Source organism: Polyodon spathula, chromosome 58 (genome assembly GCF_017654505.1).
Source record: "Polyodon spathula isolate WHYD16114869_AA chromosome 58, ASM1765450v1, whole genome shotgun sequence".
In the NCBI taxonomy this organism is placed as follows: Eukaryota; Metazoa; Chordata; class Actinopteri; order Acipenseriformes; family Polyodontidae; genus Polyodon; species Polyodon spathula.
In genome coordinates this window covers 174,754-199,753 of record NC_054591.1, presented here as the reverse complement: position 1 = coordinate 199,753, position 25,000 = coordinate 174,754, and the positions used below count along the sequence as shown (strand labels likewise).

Here is a 25,000-nt window from a genome sequence, read left to right as displayed (position 1 = left end):
GAGACAAAACAACCACAGAGAGACTCACACAGTGGGCCTCCTGAACAAAGATAAAGATTTTAACTCCATCCATAATTCTGCTGCTTCCTGTTTACAGCAGCTACCGTTTTACTGTTTTGAGGAACTACATCGCACATAAATGATTTCCTTCTAACCACCACATTTCTACCAAAAAACTCCTCTTCTGTTAAATTGCAGCTGTTTGAAAGGGTTTTTGTGTGTTTGGCTTTGTCTCCCAGTTTGTTTGTACAGAATTGTATACCGGTCACACAGTTTCTAAAGAGATGATTTCCCCATTTGGCATGGGCACTGTTTAGCTGTGTTCTTACAGCTGTAAGTGGCTATGCTTGCAGTCAAGTCAGGTCAATTGCATCTACGTACTGGTGGATTAGCCAGTGGTGGAAAAGGTAACACCTACACTGTTCAGTTTGATTGACACTGCCGAAATGCAAGAGAGGAATGTAAAAGCAATCATAAATGGAAATGTAAAAAGGAATTTAAAAGGCTATGCTGTTCCAGTCGGCACATTTTTCATTTTTCTGACCCTGTAATCCCTTTTTTCTAAAATTAGAAATTGATTGCGTAGGGCTAAAATCGAATGTGTGCGGAGTCAATCATTTTAGAAGCAGTAACGAATAGCAATTTTGTGCATCTCTCCCTGCTTCCCTGTACCTCTCAGCAATCTATTCTGCAGGTGTACATGAGCTGTGCTATAGTGGTATGCAGTGTAGAAATCCAACTCCAATGTATTTCTGATTAAGAGTGAAAAAGTAGTTCTTGTGCCTTTGGAACAGCATAGCAGATTCTGTCTGTGGCCTGTGGCCAAGCTGGAGTCCCATTAACACTCTGCCTCAGTTGGCTTATTAAAGAAGGAATTCTCAAATATGCTGAAACTACAGTTAATGGTCTAATTACCGGGTTCAAGTGAACAATGAACTGTGTGTTATATAAATAACAAAATAATTTATTTAACAGAAATGCAGTTCATGCAAAAAACTAAATTTTTTAAAAGTATATATTTAGCGCCCGTCATGCAACAGTGATAAAATAACTTGGCTTAGACATTTAGTGGCATAGACATTCAGTAGCATAGTACTCGAGGGTCTCAGAAGCTAGGTCATAATGACCTACTTATTCTTAGAAACAGATTGCTAGAATTTAATGAATGTCTGCATTAATTACAAATGTACTATGCATTATTCAACATCAACTGTGAATGCACTGTAAACTGTAGCATTCATTTTTCTATTATGCTTTTCTGAGAGCCTGTCTACACAATAGCAGAATTAAATACTTTAGAAATGGGACGATAAGTTGGATCTTGATTGTACATCATAATGTAGGTACTGTATTAGCTGCTTGACATACTGTATTTACCCATTGCTTTGAAACCAGTGTTATTTAGCAGGAGCGTTGTTAGTGTTGGACTTCAACACTGTATTGTCAGTTTTGATGGTGTCTGAAAGTTTTAAGGATGCCTGTTTTGTGTGCTGCAGTGAAAACCCATTGCCGACGGTGGAGATCGCGATTCGAAACACAGGGGACGCAGACCAGTGGTGCCCCCTGCTGGAGACCCTGACAGACGCTGAGATGGAGAAGAAGATCAGAGACCAGGACAGAAACACAAGGTACGAACGCGATTGCAGTAGCAGAACACTGATGAAGGTGTTAGCTGAAATGTTTCAATGTAACATTTTGAGTCGGGGGCTTTGGGTTGTATATCCTACTGTGAAACTTTTTAATCCTTCAGAGGAATAGTGTTCCACTATAAAACTTAACTCCAGTCAATATAGTGTCTATTTCAACCCAGACTGTTGTTCCACACACAGATACATATGAATGTGGAAGTTTGGATCTGGGGGTGTATTATTGACCCTGTTGTCTATTCATCTCAACATGTCTAATTACCCACCATTAGGATAATTAAAATTTGAGAACCAAGGTTGTGAAAGTAAAATATGTCTGTAAAAACATGTAAAATGCCTGTAAGCGTACAATTTAATTATTTTAAAATGTGGTATTTATATCCGTTTAGGTCAATTGGATAGAAGTCTCTTATATGAGTTTTACGGTTTTAAGAGACTGCAAAGCATCAGCTGAAAGAGAAAGAGCATGATCTTGTACCATATCTGTGTTTTATAAATCACACTTACGTATTCTGATTTGCTTTGTGGCACTGAGACTGGATTTGTGTTTTTATCTCTAGGCGTATGAGACGTCTCGCCAACACTGCACCAGCCTGGTAAATCAACAGAGCAAATCTTCTTGGATTCACATTCTAAAGAGAAGAGACAAAGGAAAACGCTGTAAGCTGATTGGCCTAAAAATACAGACATTCCACTTGCTAGCCAATCAGAGGCTGCCACAAAACAGACCCCCTCCCTTGCTGTATGTGTAAAGACTGATGCTCTCGTTTAATGTTGCCCATGGAACGGATCCACAGAAAATAATGCCTTGTGTGGAAAAGTGTACTGGTATTGTGATGTTAATTTTTTTTGTATAGGTGCTGAGAGCACTTTCAGTACAACCTTTTTTTTTTCTTTTTTTTAATAAAAGGAATGCTTAATATTTGTCATGGTTTTTTTTTTTTTTTTTTTTTTTTTTATCCGTTGGCCCTTTAAATATTCATTAATGCCCGAAAATCGTATTAGCAGACCATCCTATAATGTGATTTTCTCATCACAGTGGTCCTCCTTAATGTTCATTATTAACCCTGCCTATTATAAATACACAGGTTGTTTTACAAGTGACCAGTATTTTTTACTCTGTTTATGCAGTGTGAGCTGTATTATTCCTGCTGGAGACGCAGGTAGGTTACACGTGTAGATACATCTTGAGGGTTCACATGTCCAATTTTGATAAAAATGGGCATGTGCCATTATTTGAAATATAAACTTGATATTGGTCACATTTTCAGATGCAGTGCACATGATGTGGGTTACGGCGACTGTTTTCACAATAGTGACAAATAAATGTGTTTGTATCTTTGGTATGGTATGTGCATTTTACTACTAACCCTTTTCAAGGGGTGCTTGTCAGTTTTAAATGGTAGGGGCACATAACAAATATCATCAATCCAACCTGTTTACTTACTGTTTCAATGCAATACTTCTAGCATAATGTATTCTGCATCCCTTTTCTACCTGTTGTTATTGGCTCTTTATAAAGAATAAAGTGAAGGAAAATAGTTTTTAAAAGATTTTATTTTAAAGGCTTGCAGATCAAAAAAAACATTATGACCTGCTTTTAGGTCATGTTCATAATCACTTTTGTTGTCCTGATTGGGCCCAGTCTTGTAGCATGCTGATACTGAGGAATCACAGATTAATTCAACAAACAGGTAAAACCTACGTGGTCATCTTTAAACACCAATGGGCTGTTTCCCAGCAGCTACTTTACCTTTATCAACATCAAAGGAGCCCTGTTGGAACAACTTTTCCAAACCAAAACTGTTTCCTGAAACTTCTACATGCCCCAAAACATTCTTAAACTTCTACTTAAGTCCAAGAGTGGTCTGGGATGATTGTATTTGTGGGGGGGTTACCATGAAATATTCTGCACTTTAACATAGTGGAGACCATTAAGTGATGCCTATAAACCAAACTATGATCTGCAGAATATCGACGGGTTTGGGGAAACACATGATAAACTGGAAGCAACTGCACCTCACTGGAAATCTACTGTGTTATTGGGAAACAGCCCATTGGTGACATCATCTTAATGCATTGTTTTAGGCGGCTCTGTTTAAAATCAACTTTACCAAAACAAAACAAACCACCAGTGGTCCTTACAGGATCTAAGTCTAGGCACAAAAAAGATTATGTGATAAAATGGAACAGCTTAATACAGAGTTACAGAAAAAAATTACCATTAAACGTGTACGGACATCTCTGTCTAATGCTGTGGCTGATGTTACTTTTTCAGTACAGTATTGCACCGGTACTCAACTCCGGTCCTCGAGATCTAATACAGTCCAGGTTTTTTACTCCAAGCAGGTTCAAATTTAGTTAACTGAAGCTGTTGAGAGGCAACTAATTTAGGACCCAGTTGGAATAAAGACCAGGACTGGAATGGATTCGAGTACCACTGGTATTGTAATGTTTTCCCAATCAATTCGATGTAAGCTGTTTCTATTTGGCATTCAGGTTTTTTTTTGTTGTTTTTTTGCACACACAGTCAGTGAGTTAAAGCTGCTGACACAACTAGTCTGCAAAGGTGAATTTCTGGCAGTCTGCACATTTGTGAATAAATCCACAGTCCGGGCAATGCAGTGATTAGAGCTTTGAGAACTTCCATTTGTGGAAGATGGGACCAAGCAAAATAACAACTAAATTATGGGAAGTCAAAACAATTTTTCTGGGTTTATTGAAATACCGATCAAAGTACCGTGAGGCAGAGTGCTGGATCAACAAATAACACACAGTTTAATAAATACATAGATGCAAGGGCTGAGCTATGAAAGTAGACGCAAGGGCTGAGCTATGTAACACAGATGTATTGAAAAGGAATGTCATAGCCTGTAAACAGTTACACACAAAGCTGTTGCACCTATTGAGACCTTTCAAACCTTCTGTGTTAAACCTAATGGCAGACATTCAAAAATGCCATTCATACCCCTGTAGGTATAGTTTATAAGTGTTAATATTCTCATTTGGCTGAAAAACTGTCCATTACTGAAGGTGCCAACAATAATTGAAATTGAAAATTTAAACAAACTATAAATAGTTTAAAATGTGTGTTAGCCAAAGGGGATTCTGTAAAAGGCAGTTAGTAACTCTTGCAGATTATTTTACAAACCACCCCCCTTTCAGGAGGCTGGATTAATTAAAGTAGAGAATTGGCCCTTTGGGGAAGGTGCTCTACCATAATGCAGTTTTGATCAATACTGTATACAGGTCATTTGCATTGAATGTGTCTTGCATGCTTAGGATTAAATGTATCGATGGTAGTCTAACCAAACAGAGAATGACACATTTCTCTGGGGTCACATTCTCTTCCATAATTTTCATTATTATTATTTATGTATTTATTTTAAAATACTTCAAACTTAAACCCTTCTCCTCACTTCAATTTGCAGAAACCTCTCACAGATGGCAAAGTTGGCACTGCCACTGGCTTTCTCAAGCCAGCCAATGACTGGCCTTGGTTAGCTGTAGCTGTAAGTGCACTGCTATCCATTCCATGAAAAAGAAAATGTAGGAAATTTAAGCCCATACTTTTTCCACAAGTGTCCCATGCAACTGGTTTAAAACAGGAACACGGTTTAATGGTAGAAATAGTTTCTCACATGGAAACAAGAAAACGACTAAAACCTCACACAATTGGCACCGGTAAGCTAGCACTTAAAGAAAATGAAATAAACAGGTTTGCTGTTCCATGTACATGGAGTACAGAGTCAATCACAGTGCTCTACATTGGCCTCCCATTTTCAAATGCTGGTCGAACCAAAGCGTGACACTTCCAGTGTGAAGCTCTATTGCCTCTCTCCAGTCTCCCCTAGTGATACCAGGAGAGGTACATTACAGCAGAGGGACTATCACCCCCTGCTTACAGTCCTCTACTCAGCTGTGCAGTAGGCTATTAATGCATTTGTCTCCAAGCAGTTTGTAAATGTCCCCTTGCTCAGTATGCGGTCAGTTTGCAGGTCCGTCTAGGAGGCTGGCCCTGCTATCGCTGCTGCTGTTCGTTCTGGTCCAGTTGGTCTTGAGGGCGCTCCTGCCCCCCAGCATTGTCCCCTCTCTGCTCCCCCTCTTCCCCTGCACCCTGTGTGGGGTCTCCCAGCTGCTCTTCTGGGAGGGGGTTGTAGTTGGGATCCTCCTCCGGGGCATCGAAAATAGCTTTCCTAAAATACCAAGAACAAGTGCTACATTATACAGTTGCTTATTTCATTCTTTAAACTGAAACTTGAAATCACAAGGAGGGCAGGATTACAGCACAACTTATACATAGCACAAAAAGATATACAGTAATTTATACATTTAAAATACTACCTTCAATTGAAAACAGGTATATGCTATAGTAAAGCAAGACATTTTTCTCTTAACACATTACCTAATAACATTTTATAACAAGTTTATTTTATGCAGCTTGTATTCCTTATGTTTTGGGATCACTACAGGCAAATGTTTGATTAGTGTATAAATATTTTTTAAATTTAATTTTTTTTTTTTTAAAAAAGCTGAGCAAAACTAAAATGGTATTTTTGCTTTTATTCCAAACATCATCACTGTCATTCCTTCAGAAGAGAGCTAATGGCCTGCTAGAGTCTAAACATCCAAGGGGAATTAGGCAAGTCCACCTTGCAATGAATCTGTTTGGACAATGCAGCTTGAATCCACCATAATAATTCTTTAAATAGAAGCAGACTGACTCTGTTTCCAACACACTCACAGGATGCCTGGGGTGACCAGCAGTTTCTTCCCTCCAGGCTGGTTTGGGAATACATCTTCTAAAAAGAAGTAAATGTGGCCAACTCCAATTCCTATAAAAACAGACACATTAAACCACTGCAGCACAATATACTTCACTGCTTCCTGGCTTTCACAGTGAGGTCTACTTTAATGATCTTAACAGTAGGATCTAAATACTGCTACCCTTTAACTCTCCCACTAATGATTCTCCAAAACCTTTTTTTTTTTAAATGAGCGCTCAATTGTGCATCCATTTAAATAAAATAAATGAATTTGGGTCAAATTATGGAAGAGGGCTATAATATATATCACTGACGCCATAACTGCTTATTACAATAATCAGAAATAAAGGTTAAACCCGCAGACTGACACACCCAGGAGGTCAATGACGATGGAGTTGCCCAGCAGCAGGGAGAAGCCCATGAGCACCCAGGGCAGGAAGGGGGCCTGAAAGTTGAGCAGCCCGAAGAAGTTCATGCGCACGTAGGGGTTCCTGCGGCTCCACACGTACACCAGCATGATGGTGAAGGCCTGGCCCAGGAAGAACAGGCTCGCAAAGAGGCCGAACAGCTGAGGGAACAGTCAAGGGCAGCTAACCAGCGAGCACAGTTGCTTCGAATCTGAATTGAAACTTTTTTTTCTGCTTCTAAAAACATAAAGAATGAGGAAAAACAGCTTGAGAGCAATGTTAGCCCAGGCACTTCATTGTTTATGCCTTCCGACGCCCATCTTTATTATCTAAAAGTTTGGTTGCACAATCCACGTAAAGAACTCCTGCAAAACGTTGCCAAGGAATACTAAAGTGTGAGCATTTCAACACATCACTCCCTCTGCTTCCCTTAACAAGCAGTTTCGAAATGTAAGGGTACACATGACAATGTTTGCAAGATAGGACACTTATAAATATGTCACTTCTGTATTTATAAGTAAAACTAAAAGATTGAGGGGAATTGAAAAACATTTCTATAATTATCCAGGACAAATGTAAGCATAAAAATGACAAGTGCTAGCATAAAGAAGTATTATTTATTCTGGATTATGCTGTGCTCACTTAAGATGTGTTTGTAAGCTTGCTAGCACCGTGCCAGCATACAAAAGAACACTGCGCACAATGTTTGGTATCAGAATGTAGAAACACTAACAAACTTGATAAATCCGATAACAAATGTTCTCTCAGAATGCTCAAAAATCAAGTTTAAGTGTACAGCGTCTTCAAAGGATACCGTCATGAGGACTCCCCCAAACAGGAACATGAAGACGAAGTCTGCTGTTCTGCCCCTGAACGAGCCTTCCTCCAACATTCGGCAATATCGGTATCTACACAGGGTCGGTAATAAAGAAAACACACAGCTACAAGTGCTGAGCAGCCAGCTGGAACAGCAAGCTACTGTATGCAAATCACTCTCATAAGCAAATACAGACATGAAAATGCTACGTGCACAAGCTCAGTCTAGAGCTGCCATACCTACTGCTAAATATAAATGAAACATTCCTCAAATTATGCTTTTTTAGTGTTTTAACTGGTTTAAGGAAAGGACAAACTGACAGATAGTGAGCTACATTAAACTGATAGATAGTAAACTACATTAAACTGACAGTGAACTACCTTAAATTATAAACAAAACTAGTTTGTTATGCCTTAAAGGATTTAATGATACTTAATAAATGGGCACATGTAAAATGAATCTGTCTGGCAAAAGTCCAACATATTAATGTTTGTTTCATGCAAAAGTGTTTTTAAACTTGAATGACTGACTGAGCAAATCGCAATTGATTACACAATATGCAAGACAGCCTACCCGCTGTGCACGAGGAGGTTGGATGGGGCACAAAACACCTAGAGGATCTTTTTGCTCTTTGCTTTATCAATCAGTGACTAATTAGATGGAAAACAATATTTAACACCACTTTGCACGAAAGAAAACATGAATGTATTGGACTTTATGCAAGGCAGAATCGATGACAGGTAATCATCTCTTAATTTCTTTCTATGTATGACTGAGGCCAAATAGATGAATAAAGGCAATGTTAAAGTCGTCAATTAACTGCCAAGAAAAGGATACAGAAATATCATGTTGAACAGGAAGCTGAATCCCAGGGGACCAAAAAAAAGAAAGTTGGTGATCAACCGCCATAGCTGTGAAAAGGACAGAGGGGTACAGTGTGGTCTGGGCATAGAAGCCAAGAAGACAAATGGCACAGTTTATGAGAAGAAAAAAACTCTGCAGCTAGCACCCTTTCCAGACTTACCTGGTATCTTTTAAAAATCAGATCAGGGTTGAAGTACAGCTGAAACGGAGTGATGAATTCTAGTTGCTAAAAATTAGAAGAGATAAGTGATGATCAGATCACAAGCATGACGACAATTACGGAGAATGCCACGTTTACATCAGCCAATTAGGACTGAGCGGATAGCGATTTGAAATCAGTCCTGTTTGTAAAACACTGGGCAGGTGCACGGAGCAGCCATTCGGTACAAGTATAAAACGCAGTACAAATAACAGAAGTAGAATGCTTTAGTTCGGCATTCGGTACAATGTAATGTGATGCCAGATTTCGGATGGCAAAAATTGACAATGTTCCTTTTTGTGCGAGAACGCCCTCCCTGTCAAACGATACAGTAGCTACTGTGTAAATTTACAAGAACGGACTATTACAATTCACGCAGAAGGCTCGTCGCGTAAAGACACATTCGCTTTCACGGGTACAAAGAAGTCACTGTATAACATGTGTTTAACGAAACTCTTTACAGGTACTCATTACATCGCATGAACTGTGTGTTTCTGTTTTTTTTTTTTTTTTTTTTTTTTTTTTTCCTAGGCCTATTGCCTACAACAAAGTCTGTGGCTTTTAATAATGAATATCAAATAAAGTACTTAAATTAAAGCAGCCTCCTGTTTTGCAGATGCCCAAATACCTTGTTAACGTGTTGAAAACGATATTTAGCAGATTTGCGCAAACAATAATATATTTTTTTTTTAAATTATTTTCCCAGTATCAAAATGCCACTGCCCCGTCCCCTGACTTTCTTACCACGGCGGCTGTGGTCAGCACGCAGGCCGTTGTGTACGCCCTGGTGACCGCGGGGATCTGAAGGTATTCCTGGGTGAAGCTCTGGGCCATGGTGTCTTCTTAATAATATTATTTTGGTCAGTTGTCTGCTGCGGTCCCTTTAAACGGGCCAGACCTCAGTACAGTGCCATGCAGTACCCGACGAGTTCCAGTACTTCAACCAATCAGACAGCAAGAAAGAAGCCAAAGGGCGGGTATAATAATAAACTGCGGTAAAGCGAGCCAATGGGGGGAAAAAAATCAGCTCTCAAATAACCAATCGCGTGTACAAAGACAAAAAAATATTGTGGGCGTACATGTCAATCTCTAAACCAATCGTGTTAGAACGTAAGGCGTGAATATATTGATTGATAAAAGCTGTGACCATTCAGAGTAAAGAAAGAGGGTAGGATCTAATCAGAGATGCGGGACCAAGCTGTAAAGAGCTTCCACGTGAAGGAAATATCAGCCATACAAAAAGCGCTGTCGTGATCAGCGGACCAATGGGAGTAAGCAACGTAAGAGCTGTGGTGTTTGGCTAGGTCAGTTATGAATATAAATCATGACGTTTACGTTTTAAATGTGGGGAAGAGTATAAGTTTTATTTTAGATGTTTTCACCCATATTTTTATTGTGTTTCTTGATTTCCATACCAGTTGCTGTTCACCTTCCAAAGTTAACTCAGCTGATTTGATTGCAAACATAACTTGTCCTGTGGGTTTTTGTTCCTTTCATACAGTTATTTGACGACGTTCTTGCTTTTTTTCCTGTAGCCCTAATAAACTGGCCACCCGTGTACATCTTCACTGTATTTTGAATTCATCAATCATTCTGTGTCATAAATCCCATGTGAGGTCACACCTCATAAAGGTAGCCTGTATGTTGTCAGTAAGTGAATTATATTCCAGAGCAATATTTTACTGAACATTTAGCAAACAAAACCACTGAAAATCCAGATTTGTACAGGAAAAAAAAGTTTTTAATGTAACAAAAATATTGTACAAAATGTATACAGAAGTATCTATTTACATAGTAAATATGATGTTCTGGTTATATAAAAAAAAATACATATATAATGGGAAAACACACCGATGATTCAGTAAAAACAAAAGATACATTTCTATGGAGTATCTTTAGTTAAAATACCAATGAATGAATACTACTAATGCACAGTTACTGTGTTCCTATGTGCTATGGGTCTATAGTAAACTACCAGTGCTGAAAATCAAAACCAAAAAATATATATGTCAAGCAACTGTACCCCAAATATATAAGTAATGATGATATCACACCATGGACCCTTTCACAAAGTGTTAACTCAAGAGTTATTCAAATAATGGTTTAAGTTTGTTTTGAGAAATGTTTTTATTATCAAAACATGTATTTTATTTTTATTTTTATTTTTTTAAAGATCAGTCTTTTAATAACACATGAGATAAATGATTTGAGACTAGGGGCTCATGCTTTATCTTACAAAAACAAAAACATTTTAGAAAATAATGGAGCAGTGTCCAGCACTGTACCACTATTAATAATCTCTACCTGAGATTATCTGAGGAAAGGGGATGGTTCCATGCTGCTCTCCCTTGCACCTGTACCTCACACAGAACTCACCTGAGTAACCATGGGTTCTGCCATGCTTGCACCTGTCCTGGATCAGTCACAGGCACAAGAGAAACCGACAGTCACCTTGGAGAACCTTGCTGGCAGTGGCACTGGAACAATTTTTAAAGTGGGGGTGCTGAAAGCCACTGAACAAAACTGTAACCCCTGTATATGATGGAAGCCATGCAAAGCCAGGGGGTGCTACCGTACCCCCAGCACCCCTAGTTCCAGAGCCCTTGCTTACTGGAAAGTTCAATCACAGCAAGAGCTGCACTTATTAAACAAGAAGAACTACACCAATGTATAATACCATTGCTACACATATTATTTGTATGATTGTAGTATCATAGCAACTTCCTCACCTCATGAGGTTGAGTTGTACTGCATAACTATACAAGCACGACATACAGTAAGTTTGTTTAAACCTTTTCCATTCCTATAAGTTCTCTGCCGTGACAGTGTTTACACAATTCAAATGCCATTCCAGGCTACAATATTAGTGAGGGAGGCTTGCAAGCAAACAATCACTGTGGATTGACCAAAAGTATTACCTTGCATTTAGGCCACACGATCCAGTTCATGTTTTAAAATGTTTGCTACATTTGAAGTCCTTTGTCGACATTTAAAGACATTTGAAGTATGGCTACACGCTTGGCTGTTTGAATGCAGCTCCTGCTTCTGATGTTTTACAGATTAAATGTGAATCCTATTTTATTTGCGTGCCATTAAACAATTCAATTTATTTTCAGGATCGTTAACTTTAATGGTTGATAAACTAATGTACTGTATATTGCAATACAACAGCAGCTGTCTTTTGCCTAAATATATCCATAAAGAAAGAAACACAGAGGCACTTTGTAAAACATGCATTGTTTGCAGTTGCCATAAAAAAGTACTGCATTATAAATAGATATGCCCTTACTAAATCACATTTAATTGCTATAAAATATCTAAAATAAGAGACTGCATGATTTTTTCCAAATGGGCTGGCAGTTGTACTGTAGAGTAAACCAGGCCTCTATCTAATGGCAGAAAGCCTAAAGCCTATTATACACCACTCTAGGGGTTGAGGTCTGTCGTGTTATATCCAGGACAGTCTAACTGTGCTAGTCACTGTCCTGTTTTGAGGACTATGGTACCCAAACAGTATGTTCAATGTAGTTTTGGTTCCTGAGAGATGAAGATGAGGACAGCAGAAGGCTACAATCATTGAAAGCTACTATGACTGAAAGAGAACTTGTTCCCTGAGTTAACAGTGAGGCTGGCAGAGTTAATGTCCAAGCTTCAGATGAAGTTTTGGGGATATGTTTTCGATGTATGTCTGTGCCTTTCTTTTTTTTCTTTCCACAAAAATGTTGTGTCTATTTTTGCCTCAAAGATTTTAAGCAGTTTTACAGATTTAAAAAACAAGGATGAATGTTTTATCCAAATGAATTAAGCACCTTGAGTTATAGAGTACTGTTATATCAGCTTCTCCCTTTTTAGAAGTACCAGTAAGGATAACATGTTACCAGATGTGGCAGGTGAAAAGAAGACCTCGTGTGCTGGCCTGTCACAAATAAGATGGGTCTCAATCCGTTGACAATGCCCCCCCCCCCCCCCAATGAAACAGGTCACTTCAGATCATTTAGGTAAAGATTCAAAGACTAGTACCAGTACCCATTTGTTATAAAATGTCAATCTCTCAGGACATCTCTTGAGATGTTCTTATCGTTAGTCGTTAGGTGAGCCACGGCAACCAAAGAAATCCTGTCCAATCAGACGAGGGTATCCCTCCAGTGCTTTCACAGCCACTGGGTCAAACTTCCAGTACTGGCTGCCCTGAAGAAAGTGGGCGTACCCTGTAGAGAAACAAAGGGTAATACTTTGAAACCAGTTGATAAGAACTTATCAGTGTGAAGGCACTAGCCAAAACATGTGTCTCCTGGACGTAGTTTACTTTATTTTTGACCCTTAATCAACGTAAATGTGATTTCTTGCTACTGATAGCTTATTGTTTGCTCCAAGTAACAGATTACAAAGCTCAGTCATCACATTTTTATAAAGTAGACAATTTACTTTCATGACCTTTCTAATTGTTTAGGGCCATATTCACAAAGAGCTGGCAATGTTACAAAACTGGCAATGTTACAGAACTAGCAAGAAACAACTGAAGCTCTTAAATAAACCTGTGGCCCTTAGAGATTTATTTGACGCTTTTAACATCAGTGTTTTCTTTTCTTTTCAGGTGTTAATTTAGCACAGTGGTAAATGTTTTGTGAATATGGCCCATGGTATTAACTGTGAAGCTGGATAAATGAAGGAGGGTGAAATTGAGCCTGGGAGGGAGATGTTTACCGTAGCTGTCCTGGAAAGCTGCGTCGATATCCATGGGGATTCCCCTCCAGTCCAGGATGCTGCGTGGGTACACCTCATCCACTCGCTCCATGGCAGGGTTGAAGCGCCAGTAGCTGCCGCTCTTGAAGAAGTAAATCTTCTTGTTCTTCTCGGGGCCCCACATCAGAGCTGCCTGGATATCGGAGACCGGCAGCCCCAAGCTTTGTACCGAGTTGGGCCCTGAAACCTGCCTTTCCCCATCGTAGATCCAGTAGCTATGACCTGAGGGCAATCAAGCAACGAGTTAACACACGAGACCCACCCCCCTCTGTTCTAAGTCTCCACTTCATTTCCAACTGTGTCCTCTGGTCCTCGTTTCTGTCCTTTTAAAATTTAAAGACTGCACAAGACTCCCCCAATTCCGTGCTCTGGGCTAAATCAATTCAGTTCCCTTGACCTAAATAAGTATTCAAAAACTTGCTTCTAAATTATTTTATAAATCACACTCTTTTTGATGACCTTGGCCTCTATGGGGGTGTAACAGCAAAAGCTAATCAGAAAATCTGAACCTGCTGGAGGGTCCCAGACAGACCGAAGGACAGTGTCAGACTTCTCTAAAGAAGTGCAGCTGGTTGTCAGGGTCAGAGGAGCCCCACAGCCATTCACTACACCTGCCCAGACAGCAGACACTCATCAGCGTGCACTGGGGAATTCACAGAGCCACACACAGGTACAGTTTATTCCAGCTGAACAAAGCATGCACATCTCAGCGGTTTGAATCCTACCAAGTTATAAATGGTATAGTTTATTTTTCGCAATCTGATTTCCTGCGCACTTCCTACCTTCAAATAAAACGGTATATTTAAATATAAAGCTGTAATGAATCTCCTCTTCACATCTGACGACTTCAGCATAAGTTACATACTTTCCTCTTGACTGCAGAGTTTGCTCTTTAATTGAATGTTAAGGCATTTGTCTTTGAACTGCATGCTTTGTGGTTCATGTCCAGACCTTGCCTTTTCATTCAATTCAATGGGTGAGATGCCAATTCATTTCAAAGTATAACAGTAAACATTAAAATAGAATACAACTGTTATACAATATTGTACATACATGAATGACAAAATATTTCTGTAGCTTTGCATTGCAAGTTTAATTTGCCAAATTACCAAAGGCTAAATGTAATAGAGTGTGTTGCCACACAAAACTGGGGGTGATTATTACATGAAGCCACAGTTAAGCACACAAAACCACACGCAGGAAAGTCACATTCTGGAAGTGTATTGAAAGAAGAAGTTCTATCTGCTAGTTACTAATTTAAAACTTCTCACCCCTGCCCTGATATCACTTTACCTTGATCAGTTTTCCCCAGTGTGCGTGGCATACTTCACTTGTCCAGCAGAGGGCGACAAGCTCAGTTATTCAGCAGCACTGTGTTGCTGAGGAGAATGGGTTTCAGTACAGTTGTTGATGGATGTGTTTTTCTTTGGTTAAAGGTCAAGTGCAGTGTCACTGTTAGATCTGTCAACATTGTCTTTCTCCAGCCCTGTATTCTTATGTGATGAGAAACAAATGCTACCATTTAACCCCTTAACCCCCCAATCAGTTCTGCTATGGTTGTCTGTGCTGATTTAAACACTAACATGTCATCAATCTGCAAGGCTTCCTGCAACTACTGCAACATTCAGATTAACAAGGTTATTCATTAGGTACAGTGACCAGTGTAGAGCTCTGTATTGGAACCAGATGACAGTGATCCTGGTGTACAGGGCCACACTGAATGTATCAGATATAGAACTTCAAATCTAACAGCGTCAAGGAAGCTCCATACGCTGCATGGATTTCACTTAGCATGCTTCCCCTATAGCAGGTGAAGCTAATACCAGAACCGATCCACAGTCTGCAAGCGAGTCAAACAGAGAAGAACAGGCATATGTTTTATCCCCATAATAATAATAATAATAATAATAATAATAATAATAATAATAATAATAATAGCAGAACATTTTTTAATTAAATGGCCTTCTCCACAGCTATGGCCAAAAGTTTTGCATACACCCTATAGAATTAACTAATTTTGCTTCATAAAGTCAAATGAAACCTGCTGACTAATGTTACTTTAACATATTAAATTATGTACCGCTTTGTAGTTTTCCATATACTGAATAAAAAAAGTACTACTATTTTGTAATTTCTTTGATTCCTGATTACTTGATAAATTATGTTCCTAGTGTTTTTGTTTTCTATGCCTCAATCCTAAAATTCTAGGTGGTGCTAACTTTTGGCCATAGCTGTATATAAAATGTTATTTAAATGAAGATAAACTGTCCTCTGAAGGACCACTGAATGAAGAAGATTAGAAGACAAACGCTGATGCACAGGTAACCTGTTTAACAGCACAGTGAAGTACAGCACAGTGAAGGCATGTTGAAAGGCAACACGCATGATAAAAAACCATGGGAAGCATGGGAAACTGTGGAACATAACTGTACACTCAATGCATAGCACAAGAATGGGAATAGTACTGTGTCAATTTACAATGTTAAAAGTTCAATACGTGCAGTGTTCTGATCCGATCCTGCAGGACTCTGTCTCAAAGCTACTGCATATGGAAAAACGGGAATTGAGTTTCCAGGTTGTAAAGTTCCCAAATCCCTTGTAGCAATTAAACTGACTAAAAGGGTTCAGTCTAGCTGAAAATTTGATTCTTAATAAGGCCACCCTGGGTGAGAAGTCCTGGCACAGTGCAAACACTAGGACTTTAGAAGTGTGAAGCCTGGTTAAAAGTCCTCCCTGTTTTTCTAATGAAAGTCAATAAGCACACATGCCACTTTAACACCCTAAACCAGCCTACTATGCATACAATTTCAAAGAAAATCATTGTCCTATTGTCTTCTGTGGTTTGCAGTGTTTTTCTTAAAAGCTTCTTTAAATCCCTTACTCAACAGTGCCACATTTCTTAACAACCAGCCTGAACTTGTTCTCCTAAGACAACCTTAAACCCACTGCAAACTCACTCCTCCTCCTCACCCACCTTGAAAGAACCAGATATTCCCAGACCCGTCTTCAAAGGCAGCATCGATGTGCTCTGGAATGCCCCTCCAGTGACGCGATGCCAGCGCAGGGTAGCCCTCCTGCAGCCGTCCGTTCCTGAAGCGCCACACATAGCGTGACCTGAAGAAGAAGAGCTCGCCCCGGATCATCGACACTGCGTCAAAGTTAGTCTCGCAGGCGTCCGGCTGCAGAAATATATACATTTTTTTGGAATGCTAAATTAAGCCCAATTTCCAATATTAAGGGGCATCCATTCAAAGCCTTTACTTCTGTCTTTAATTAACAGCCTCTTTATCTTAGTTACTTTCCAAAATAATTAAATGCTTACAAGGCAATAGCCACACAACTATTTTTTTCTCATCTACAGTAATTCTAACTGGGCTTGTGCTGCTCTCCTCATTAGCTGAAGTAATAGGACTAAGCTATTATCTCTGATCCCTGTTGCGACTGTTTCAAATCCTATACAGATTATATCTGAATTGTTTGTAAGCTGTGATTAAGAACTCATTGTCAGAAGCTGAAAGCAATCAGGACTCAATTTACTGATCTACTGATTACCTGGTTGAAGTGTTGAGTGGGAGTGTCACTACTCACTGCTAGGATGATCTCATTGGTCTCAGTGGTGGTTTGGGGCGGGGCCAGGCGGGGAGGCAGGCCGTACAGGTACTGGATCCCACGCTTGTCGTCCTCGCTCAGCGTCAGTGGGTACGAAAAGCTGTAGAAGGGTGACATCACTGCGCCCGGCTCCAGGGAATGCTGCAGCCCCAGAACGTGGCCAAACTCGTGAGCCGCCACCTGAAGTAGGTCCGTACCTAGCACAGGAGAGAAGACGAAGAGGTCAGTTTCAGAGATCCAAAGCATTGCCCAGCTGCCCCAGACCAGGAGCTCCAGGGGCACTGTATATTCCTGTATCTGACAGGCTGACAGGAATGATATCAGTCACACCACAAAACACAAATATCTTTATAATATGCAGAAGGTTTCAAAATTAAAATATAGTTGGTGATCAAGGAATATTGTTTTGTTCCAAACCACCTATCTGGGCCCTAAGTGCCTTCCATTCATTTTTCATTAAAAGCCAGTCTGATTTCACCCAGTTCAAGTTAGCATTGGATTGTTTCCCCACACACTTGGGGTTTCTCAGCCACTTTCCCATGCTGTGTCATCATCTGTAATGGATTAGCCATGATCTCTGGTAAGCTCCCTTTCTAGACACCGTAATGACCTGTTCTATTACAGATGGCTCCCCCGCCCTGCACTTACCCATGTTGTTCCCAACTGTCCAGGTCTCGTCATAGTCGAAGTGGACATCTCCTTCCCTGTGCGTCCTGGGGAAGAAGGCATGGGCCAGAATCCCACCAGGGCCATCAAAGGGGAGGTTGTCACCATGCCAGTACCTGTCAAGACAGAAATGTCCAACGGTTTTGGATTATTCTAAACTCTTTTGGGTCTGTTTAACAGTGACAGATCTATATTATTCCTATACATTTCTTCTGTGTTGATTGACCACCTTGTGGAAGAGCTTAACATTGTGGTGGATTTAGATCTACTGATGTTAAATACAACTTGCAACACTGGTATTCATGCTGAATCGTGGCATCAGTCAGACATTTTTAAACCATGTATATTCTTAGTGTTGCTACAATAATTTCTTCAAAGGCTTTAGTAATTAGAGGGAATTGTGTGGTGGGTTTTGCCACATTCGTGAGACTGACCTTAAGGGAAATGAGTTATAAACCACAGTGCAACCACTGTTTCAGTCAATGATGCATTACACGGCTTCACAAATACAGTTTCCCTGAAAGCGTTTGGACTGCTTTTATCACAGAAAGTTCTCCAGGTGAAACTGATCTTGCAGTCTCACCAAGAGCAGGCACAGGTCCAAGGGATCAGCTGAAAAACCAGTGCTGGAGTCGGGTAAGTGACCTGCTATGAAACAGCATTGCTGGGCGATTCATACTTTGCAGCAGTGAGTTTCTCCTTATCTGCTTCTGACTCTGTTATCAACATCCTGCAGGCGTGCAAGAACACATGCAGCAGTCTCTGTCCATTTGCTGACAAAGGCAAAGGCAGCCAAACTATGTTAATGTGGAGCGGGTGGAAAGGTATTTCAGAAAAAAAAAAGAAAAAGAAAAACACTGCTGTTTGTTTTCAGCTTGCCGGTAGACTAGAGACATAGAACCACATAGAAAGCTGGGCACTCTTCAGGGAGTAGGTGCCAAGTGATTGAGGGATTGTAATTTGCGCATTACCCATGCATACCAATGTTTTTTGTTCCTCCCATATAAAAAATGAATTCACAAATGATTTAGGAAAATAAGTTACACTGTAGTGGAACAATACCAAAGACCGTCATACTGCATTCAGATCTAACTGTTAGGTGAAAGTTGCTGCAACCTTTTCATATACTGTACAGGGGTGAGGGCGAAGAAGGATCTTAATATTATTAAACCTGTTACCTCTAGCGATGGAGGCGGGCTCAGATATTGAGAATGCTGACCACTGGGCAGTGCTAACGGGGACAGAATGCCAATTATATCCACAGATCCTTCTTTTTTATCAAATAGCACAAAAGACAACTAATATAGTATAAATCAATGATTGTTTGGAACATTTTATGCAGTTTTAGCATGAAATATTTGCTCACAGTTATTACATTTTATTTATGTGTTATCACATTTTATTTATGTGTTATCACATGTTACTTGGTACTTTCTGTAAAAGACACTATAAAGACAGCGGCACCATAATTTAAACTGAACTGAATTGTGAAACTGAATGTGAGGCAGGCTCCTTTACTGGTTCGATTATAAATGACACCTTCATCCTCTGTAAAGGGATCACATTCCTTAAATATTTCTTTTAAGAAAGTTGTTACTTTTTTATACTATATTGGGTACTTCACCTTTAATTTAACAACATGCATTGGGTGAAAGTTTATGACTCAAGTCAAGTGTGTCTTGACCAAAACCCTTGAACTCCTCAGGTGTAGCTTTATTTGCGTCTAAAACCACCGACCACAAGCTGGAAATACCGCCGCTAGGAACTCCTGAGATCCGTTCATGTGTGCTGGCTGGCTGGACCAGGGCCAGGGTGTGTCTTTATTGATGGCTGGCAATCACTGTTTCATGAAGGGAAACCAAGCCCCTTGGGACTGGTGATAACGTTCACAGCTGATTGTAAATGGTGCATTTTTATTTGCTAGATTGCATACACACTATATTTAAACAGCTATGAAAGCTCTGCACTTACTGTATAATAAGAAGATAAGATTGGTTTTGCAATTATACGATAGTTAAAACTTCAAAGCATTACATTTCTGATCCAGGATAGATTATACAGCAGCACTTCTGTACCAATATCTGGAGCTGCAATGGATGGATGTATTGTTTCTACCATTGGGATTCCATTGCAACTGCAACTCAAAATATACAAATGAAACCAATGGCTAATATCATAAGTTCTCTTGTGTTACCATCACCTCTTACCAAAGAAACCATTGCCACTGTACTGCATGGACACGGACTGACATGTAAAGATGAAGTGCTCAGACTTCAGATGGTTCCGCTCCTGTTTCATTTACCGTATTCTCCCTGCTAAGTAAAATACAATTCCCAGATTGCATCCTTCGAACTCTGCTTGGTTTTACTTTTTTCACCTTGTGAAATCGATGATAATGTCCGCCCGTCCTTCGCTAATTTCTGTAAAAGTCAGAGGCGTGACATCACTCCAAACCTTCAGGGCATCCGTGAGAACCTGCTGCACTTTCGCTTTGCTCATCTGCCATGGAAAACGCATGATCCTAAAAAACAGAACACAGCGTGCATCTAGTACCTGCTGAATAGGAGGTGAGAGGCAATGGGAGAGAAAAACTTTGTTCACAGTTCCTCATTGAGTACACTGATATTTCAGCAGGACATCCCATGCAAATACAATAGAATCAAGAAACAAACATTTCAGAGTGGTCTCAATATGTTAGCATGGATATTATAAGTGTAATTGATTACCAGTATCATACCAAATATATTACCACTGTTGTACCATTCTATCAATGGCAGCCTTGTATCATTGTAGCTACCTCTGTGTTACCATTACCCAGCAGTGCTATGTACACTGCCATTGTCAAGATCATTGAGTTTAACGTGTTATCCATTTCCTATTACAGACTGACAGGTGTCAAAACCCTTCAGGCAAGAATAGTGTTTTGCCATTATGATACAGAGATGGGGAAACAACACATCAAGCAAGTGTCTCTATACAGAATGGCAAGACATGGCTTAGTTTTCAGGTTATCACTGGTCCTAATACAGACATCCTGTCTTTTGGTTTGATTTGAGACGTTTACACACTTTTCGCACCAGTTAAACAGAGATTAATACCATTACATAACAGTGAAGGATTCTTCAAGCTTTACTATGAGCTTAGATGGTTACAGTATACAGGATCTGTATGATTTGACAAATAAGTTCAGGGGTGACAAATAAGATCATGGTAGCCTGAAATTACTTAAACAGCTACTCACTCAAGAACTTGTTCTAAGGAACTTGTTCTATTGCTGAAAATGTAAATGTGATATATTTGATTTACATATGTATGTGCAGGAGTCTTATACAGTACTAACTTATGGGGTATTGTCTAATGTATAAATTGTTCAATTCTGTAGTGATGGTGTTATTCGCAACCTGTTTTGATGCAGTGCAGGCTCCAAAGCAGGTCTGTTGAATTGCTTCATGAGGTCAAGGCTTTTTCAGTTACAGTGGCAATAATAATCTGCTGTTGTGAAACCCAGGTGTATCTGTTATATAGTTGAGGGGCTATTGCTTTTTTAGCAGGAACTAATCCCTCTGCCACCCAGTTAGACAGGCAGGTTACAACAGAGAAACACTGAGGCTGTCCGGGATTAAATACAATAAGGGTCAAGCACACTGAATTGAACAGCTTTAACTGATATAATACTATAATAGTCCCTTTACAGAAAACAGAAGGAAACACATACCTTGCACAGTAATGGTACTGTATTACCAGATACAATTCAGAGTCCCCAAGACTGGAAAGAAAGGTTTACATTCTCTGATTTTGTTTCAGATATGAATCCAAGCCCTCCTAGGGCCATATTCATAAAGCATTGGATAGCACTATAAGTAACACGTCAAGGTGGCAAACGTTTATACAAAACACAGTGTTTAAAGCCAAGCTTATAATTTTCCAAAAGTTAAAAGCTCAAGGCTCATTAGATCCCTTGTATAATACATGTTTGTTTAGTAAATATGAGGCAGCGCTGGGTAAGTGCCAGCTATTACTCAATGAGGGTGACCATAATGATAATGGTGAAAGGCTTCCTGACAGATCAACATACATACGCTGGTCTAGAGTAATGGGCCCATATGAAGTATGTCTGTACGAATGCATTCAAGCTAAAAACACCAGGGCTAATTCCTTTACTGAGGGTAAACTGGATACATTTGTAAAGAAATTTTTTTCAGCCAAGTTTGTGGGAGTATCTGGAATCGGATTGTGGGGATAGGAGGATGCCTGTCTGAAAGCATGTCATCCATTCTTACATGCACACACTGTGGATTCAGATGTCATCCATTCTTACGTGCACACACCGTGGATTCAGATCTCAGTGATTTTTCAGATTTTCTAATTAAAACTGTGTCAGGGGATTTGCGAGTTACTGACATACAAGTTTTTTAGACAGCTTTATAATTGCCAAGGGGAAAAAACAACAGGGATAGCTTTCCCTTCTCAAACCGAACACTGCTGCGAATCCCAGCAAGTCCAGACAAGGACGCCAGATTGCTGAATCTGGGAGACCGCAGTGCTTTAGAGAGATACATGTAGGGACAAAGTTACCACCACAATTATTAATCTCGAGAGCCTGTGGTTTAGTCGGAATTGTTGTTCACAGCCTATCTGGCACAAAGAAAGGAGCTTTCATTGACAACAGCAGAACAAAACTCACATGAAACTACTCTCCCACACAATGGCCTATTAAGATCCGACAGTGTCTGGCCCACACTGGTGAACTGGGCTGTTTTTACAGAGCTGACAATTTAAGAAAAAGTGCAAATGCTGAAACAAATAGTTTAACAAAACCAATATATTAGCAAAAGCCACTTAAGAGCAGATATGAACATGAGCAAGTGTTAAGTTAAAGGATATTTTCCAGAGAAAATAACATTAATTAAACAATACAATAACTGCTTCTACCTGCAATTGAACTAGTTCTTTCTAGTTTTATAACAGTACAAATGTTTTATTCTGTATTCAATAAATGTGCCTGCATCTACTTCAAGTAATGTACAGGCTTTAACATTACACTCAATTTGTCACACCCAAGCCTGTGGCTTCCACGATACGTCTAATTAGGCTCAGGTATGAATTATTTAAGCTTAATGCGAAACACTGAACTGTAAAATGCAAGCAATATGAGTACAATAAATGCTACTTTGCATTAACTCAGGGCTTCAATTGAAAATGGTAATATTTAGGATGGAGACAAAGGTGAAACAAGGATATGTAAGTAAAGTACATATAAAGCTGTCTGTACTGTAGCAAAGCAGGTTACCTAGTTTCACCACAATTGCATGAGGATTCCTTATGATACAGCAATGCCAACATCCCATCTCTGTATCTCCTTGCTTTACAGTCAGTTCTGACCGGAATGAGATCCTATATAAAATGTTTCTCTGAACTTTTTATCCCAAAAGCAGCCCACAAGCTCCTCAATCCACTTACCAGCCTAGACATGGCAGGATGTGTTCTTATAACAAACCATTGCAGTGTTATAACTTTTCTATGAAATAATAAAGTTTCCCAGTTTTCAAATTCTGGAAACCGGGGCTAAGTTGTGAGCTTTACCAGAATCATAATGTGCCAGAAGAGATAAAGCTGGCCGTGAATGACAGAGTGCAATAAAATACATTTCTAAGAAGATGCATCTACGGGACAAGTGGGAGGTGTAGTTGCATGTTTTTTTTGTTTTGTATGCAAAAAACAAAACTCTGCCAAGGTTAAAGCATTTGGATTTGCTTTCAATTTTGTGTAAGCTTCCACCTTTATAAATATATGAAAATTACTTTATTGCATACATTAAGAATCCTGTTCTTCTGCATATTTGTTTTTTAAAAGTTAGGTCACAGTGGAGATGCCTTTTTTGCACTGGGTTTTTGTGGAAAGGGGAAACACATAGAAGTTGGGGGCGAGCTCCTACTGGGGTTTATATCTTTACGACTCTCTGGCAGAAGAATAAAGAAAATGTCCTCTCTGTAACCAGTAGTAGCCTGGGTGGTCTGAACTGTGGAATAATTAATTACATTGGCTATAAAAAGGGCTCAGCATGATGGAGCCATAAGGTTTCTTTCATTTCTCTGCTTTCCTTTTTTTCTGTCTATAATCATTAGAGAGCAGCCTACGTTGACTCCTTTTGATGCCTGCATAGTGTGCAGCCCCTCTTTATATTGTCAGCAGCAGCCAAAAACATTATTATAACTTGAAGAAATGGTCTCTTTCAAGAAACTGTCTTCTCCATAAATCATTATTCTGAGTAGTTTCTTAAAGAATGGATGAGAAGCTCTACAATGTGGTACTTACAATCTGTGAGCAGCTATTTCAATCTTCAGCGATGGATTGAGGTGTCCAATGACCCTGTAAAACTAGAACCCCACAGTTCCACCCTCTCCGGGACAGTGACTGTGTGCTGTGTGTGTTTCAGTGTGATCTCTCCAGGGCGGGCTTTGTGGTGGTAATAAACCCATACTGCTGGCTTTCCATATGCCTGGCTGGATATTCAGCACACCACAGGACGGCAGGTAAATGTGCAGGACACTGTGAATTAGGGCTAGGTTCCCTCCACACCAGAGGTGGCTTCACTTCAGTGGCAGCGCAATGAGTGTTTGTTAAGTACTTTGATATCCTTTGTGGATGAAAGGTGCTATACAAACTCTAGTTCCTGTTCCACTGCTCTGGGGCAGGTGTTTAATAGCATGGTTGCAGACACAAGGACAGTGTGATCTTGTCCTTTTGCTGCAGTCCAGCTGTGCATTGTGGAAATGTTCTGCTGTTGTTGCTTCTACCCATTTCCAGACTATCCCCACATTAAAGCTGACTTGTCACTGTCATACTGACTATCAAAAGTACAGGCTGGGAATAGCACATATGGAAAGTGGACCATGAGAAGGACCAGTTGTTTTGAGAATAAACTCTAAACTCTCTTCAGGAACAGTCAACACAGTTTTCAAGGATACCAGCCGTGTTATTATCTGTATCCTGGACGGAGAGACAGGTTCCTCCATTTACCCCAGATTCTGCTACTCTCAAAAGCTTTTGCTAAAAAAATGACATAACCAAATCTCTAGACAATTTGATAAGAAAAATGACACACAGTGTAGGAAGACAGACAGGCAGACATATCATACAGCAGTTCTTTCAAAATGAATGAGTGCCTCCACTATATCACTGTGGCGGAGGACAAAAAGAAATGCTGAATGGTGTTACGAATAGGGCTCAATAGTTGTAACACCATTTCTGTAAAAGGCTGACATGTTTACTTGTAAGTCAGG

General features: G+C 39.8%; 2 protein-coding genes across 2 annotated transcripts; both read right to left on the bottom strand.

Annotated features, from left to right (window-relative positions):
- Positions 1 to 3,185: 3,185 nt before the first annotated feature.
- LOC121307701 (derlin-2-like) lies at positions 3,186 to 9,658 on the bottom strand. Its single transcript, XM_041239954.1, has 7 exons — positions 9,444 to 9,658; positions 8,661 to 8,726; positions 8,474 to 8,547; positions 7,634 to 7,727; positions 6,785 to 6,980; positions 6,391 to 6,481; positions 3,186 to 5,842 (listed from the first exon to the last, which is right to left on the bottom strand). The coding sequence occupies exons 1-7, from the start codon at positions 9,531 to 9,533 to the stop codon at positions 5,668 to 5,670; spliced, it is 786 nt and encodes a 261-aa protein (XP_041095888.1). The 5' UTR covers positions 9,534 to 9,658; the 3' UTR covers positions 3,186 to 5,667.
- Positions 9,659 to 12,407: 2,749 nt separating this feature from the next.
- On the bottom strand, positions 12,408 to 24,996 carry LOC121307706 (stromelysin-3-like; the record flags this gene model as incomplete). The annotated part of the gene is made up of 7 exons (XM_041239960.1): positions 12,408 to 12,907; positions 13,404 to 13,664; positions 16,417 to 16,621; positions 16,995 to 17,248; positions 17,700 to 17,833; positions 20,095 to 20,238; positions 24,989 to 24,996. Coding segments are annotated over 7 exons (1,134 nt in total), but the record flags the coding sequence as incomplete, so codon positions are not given.
- Between the last annotated feature and the right edge of the window lie 4 nt (positions 24,997 to 25,000).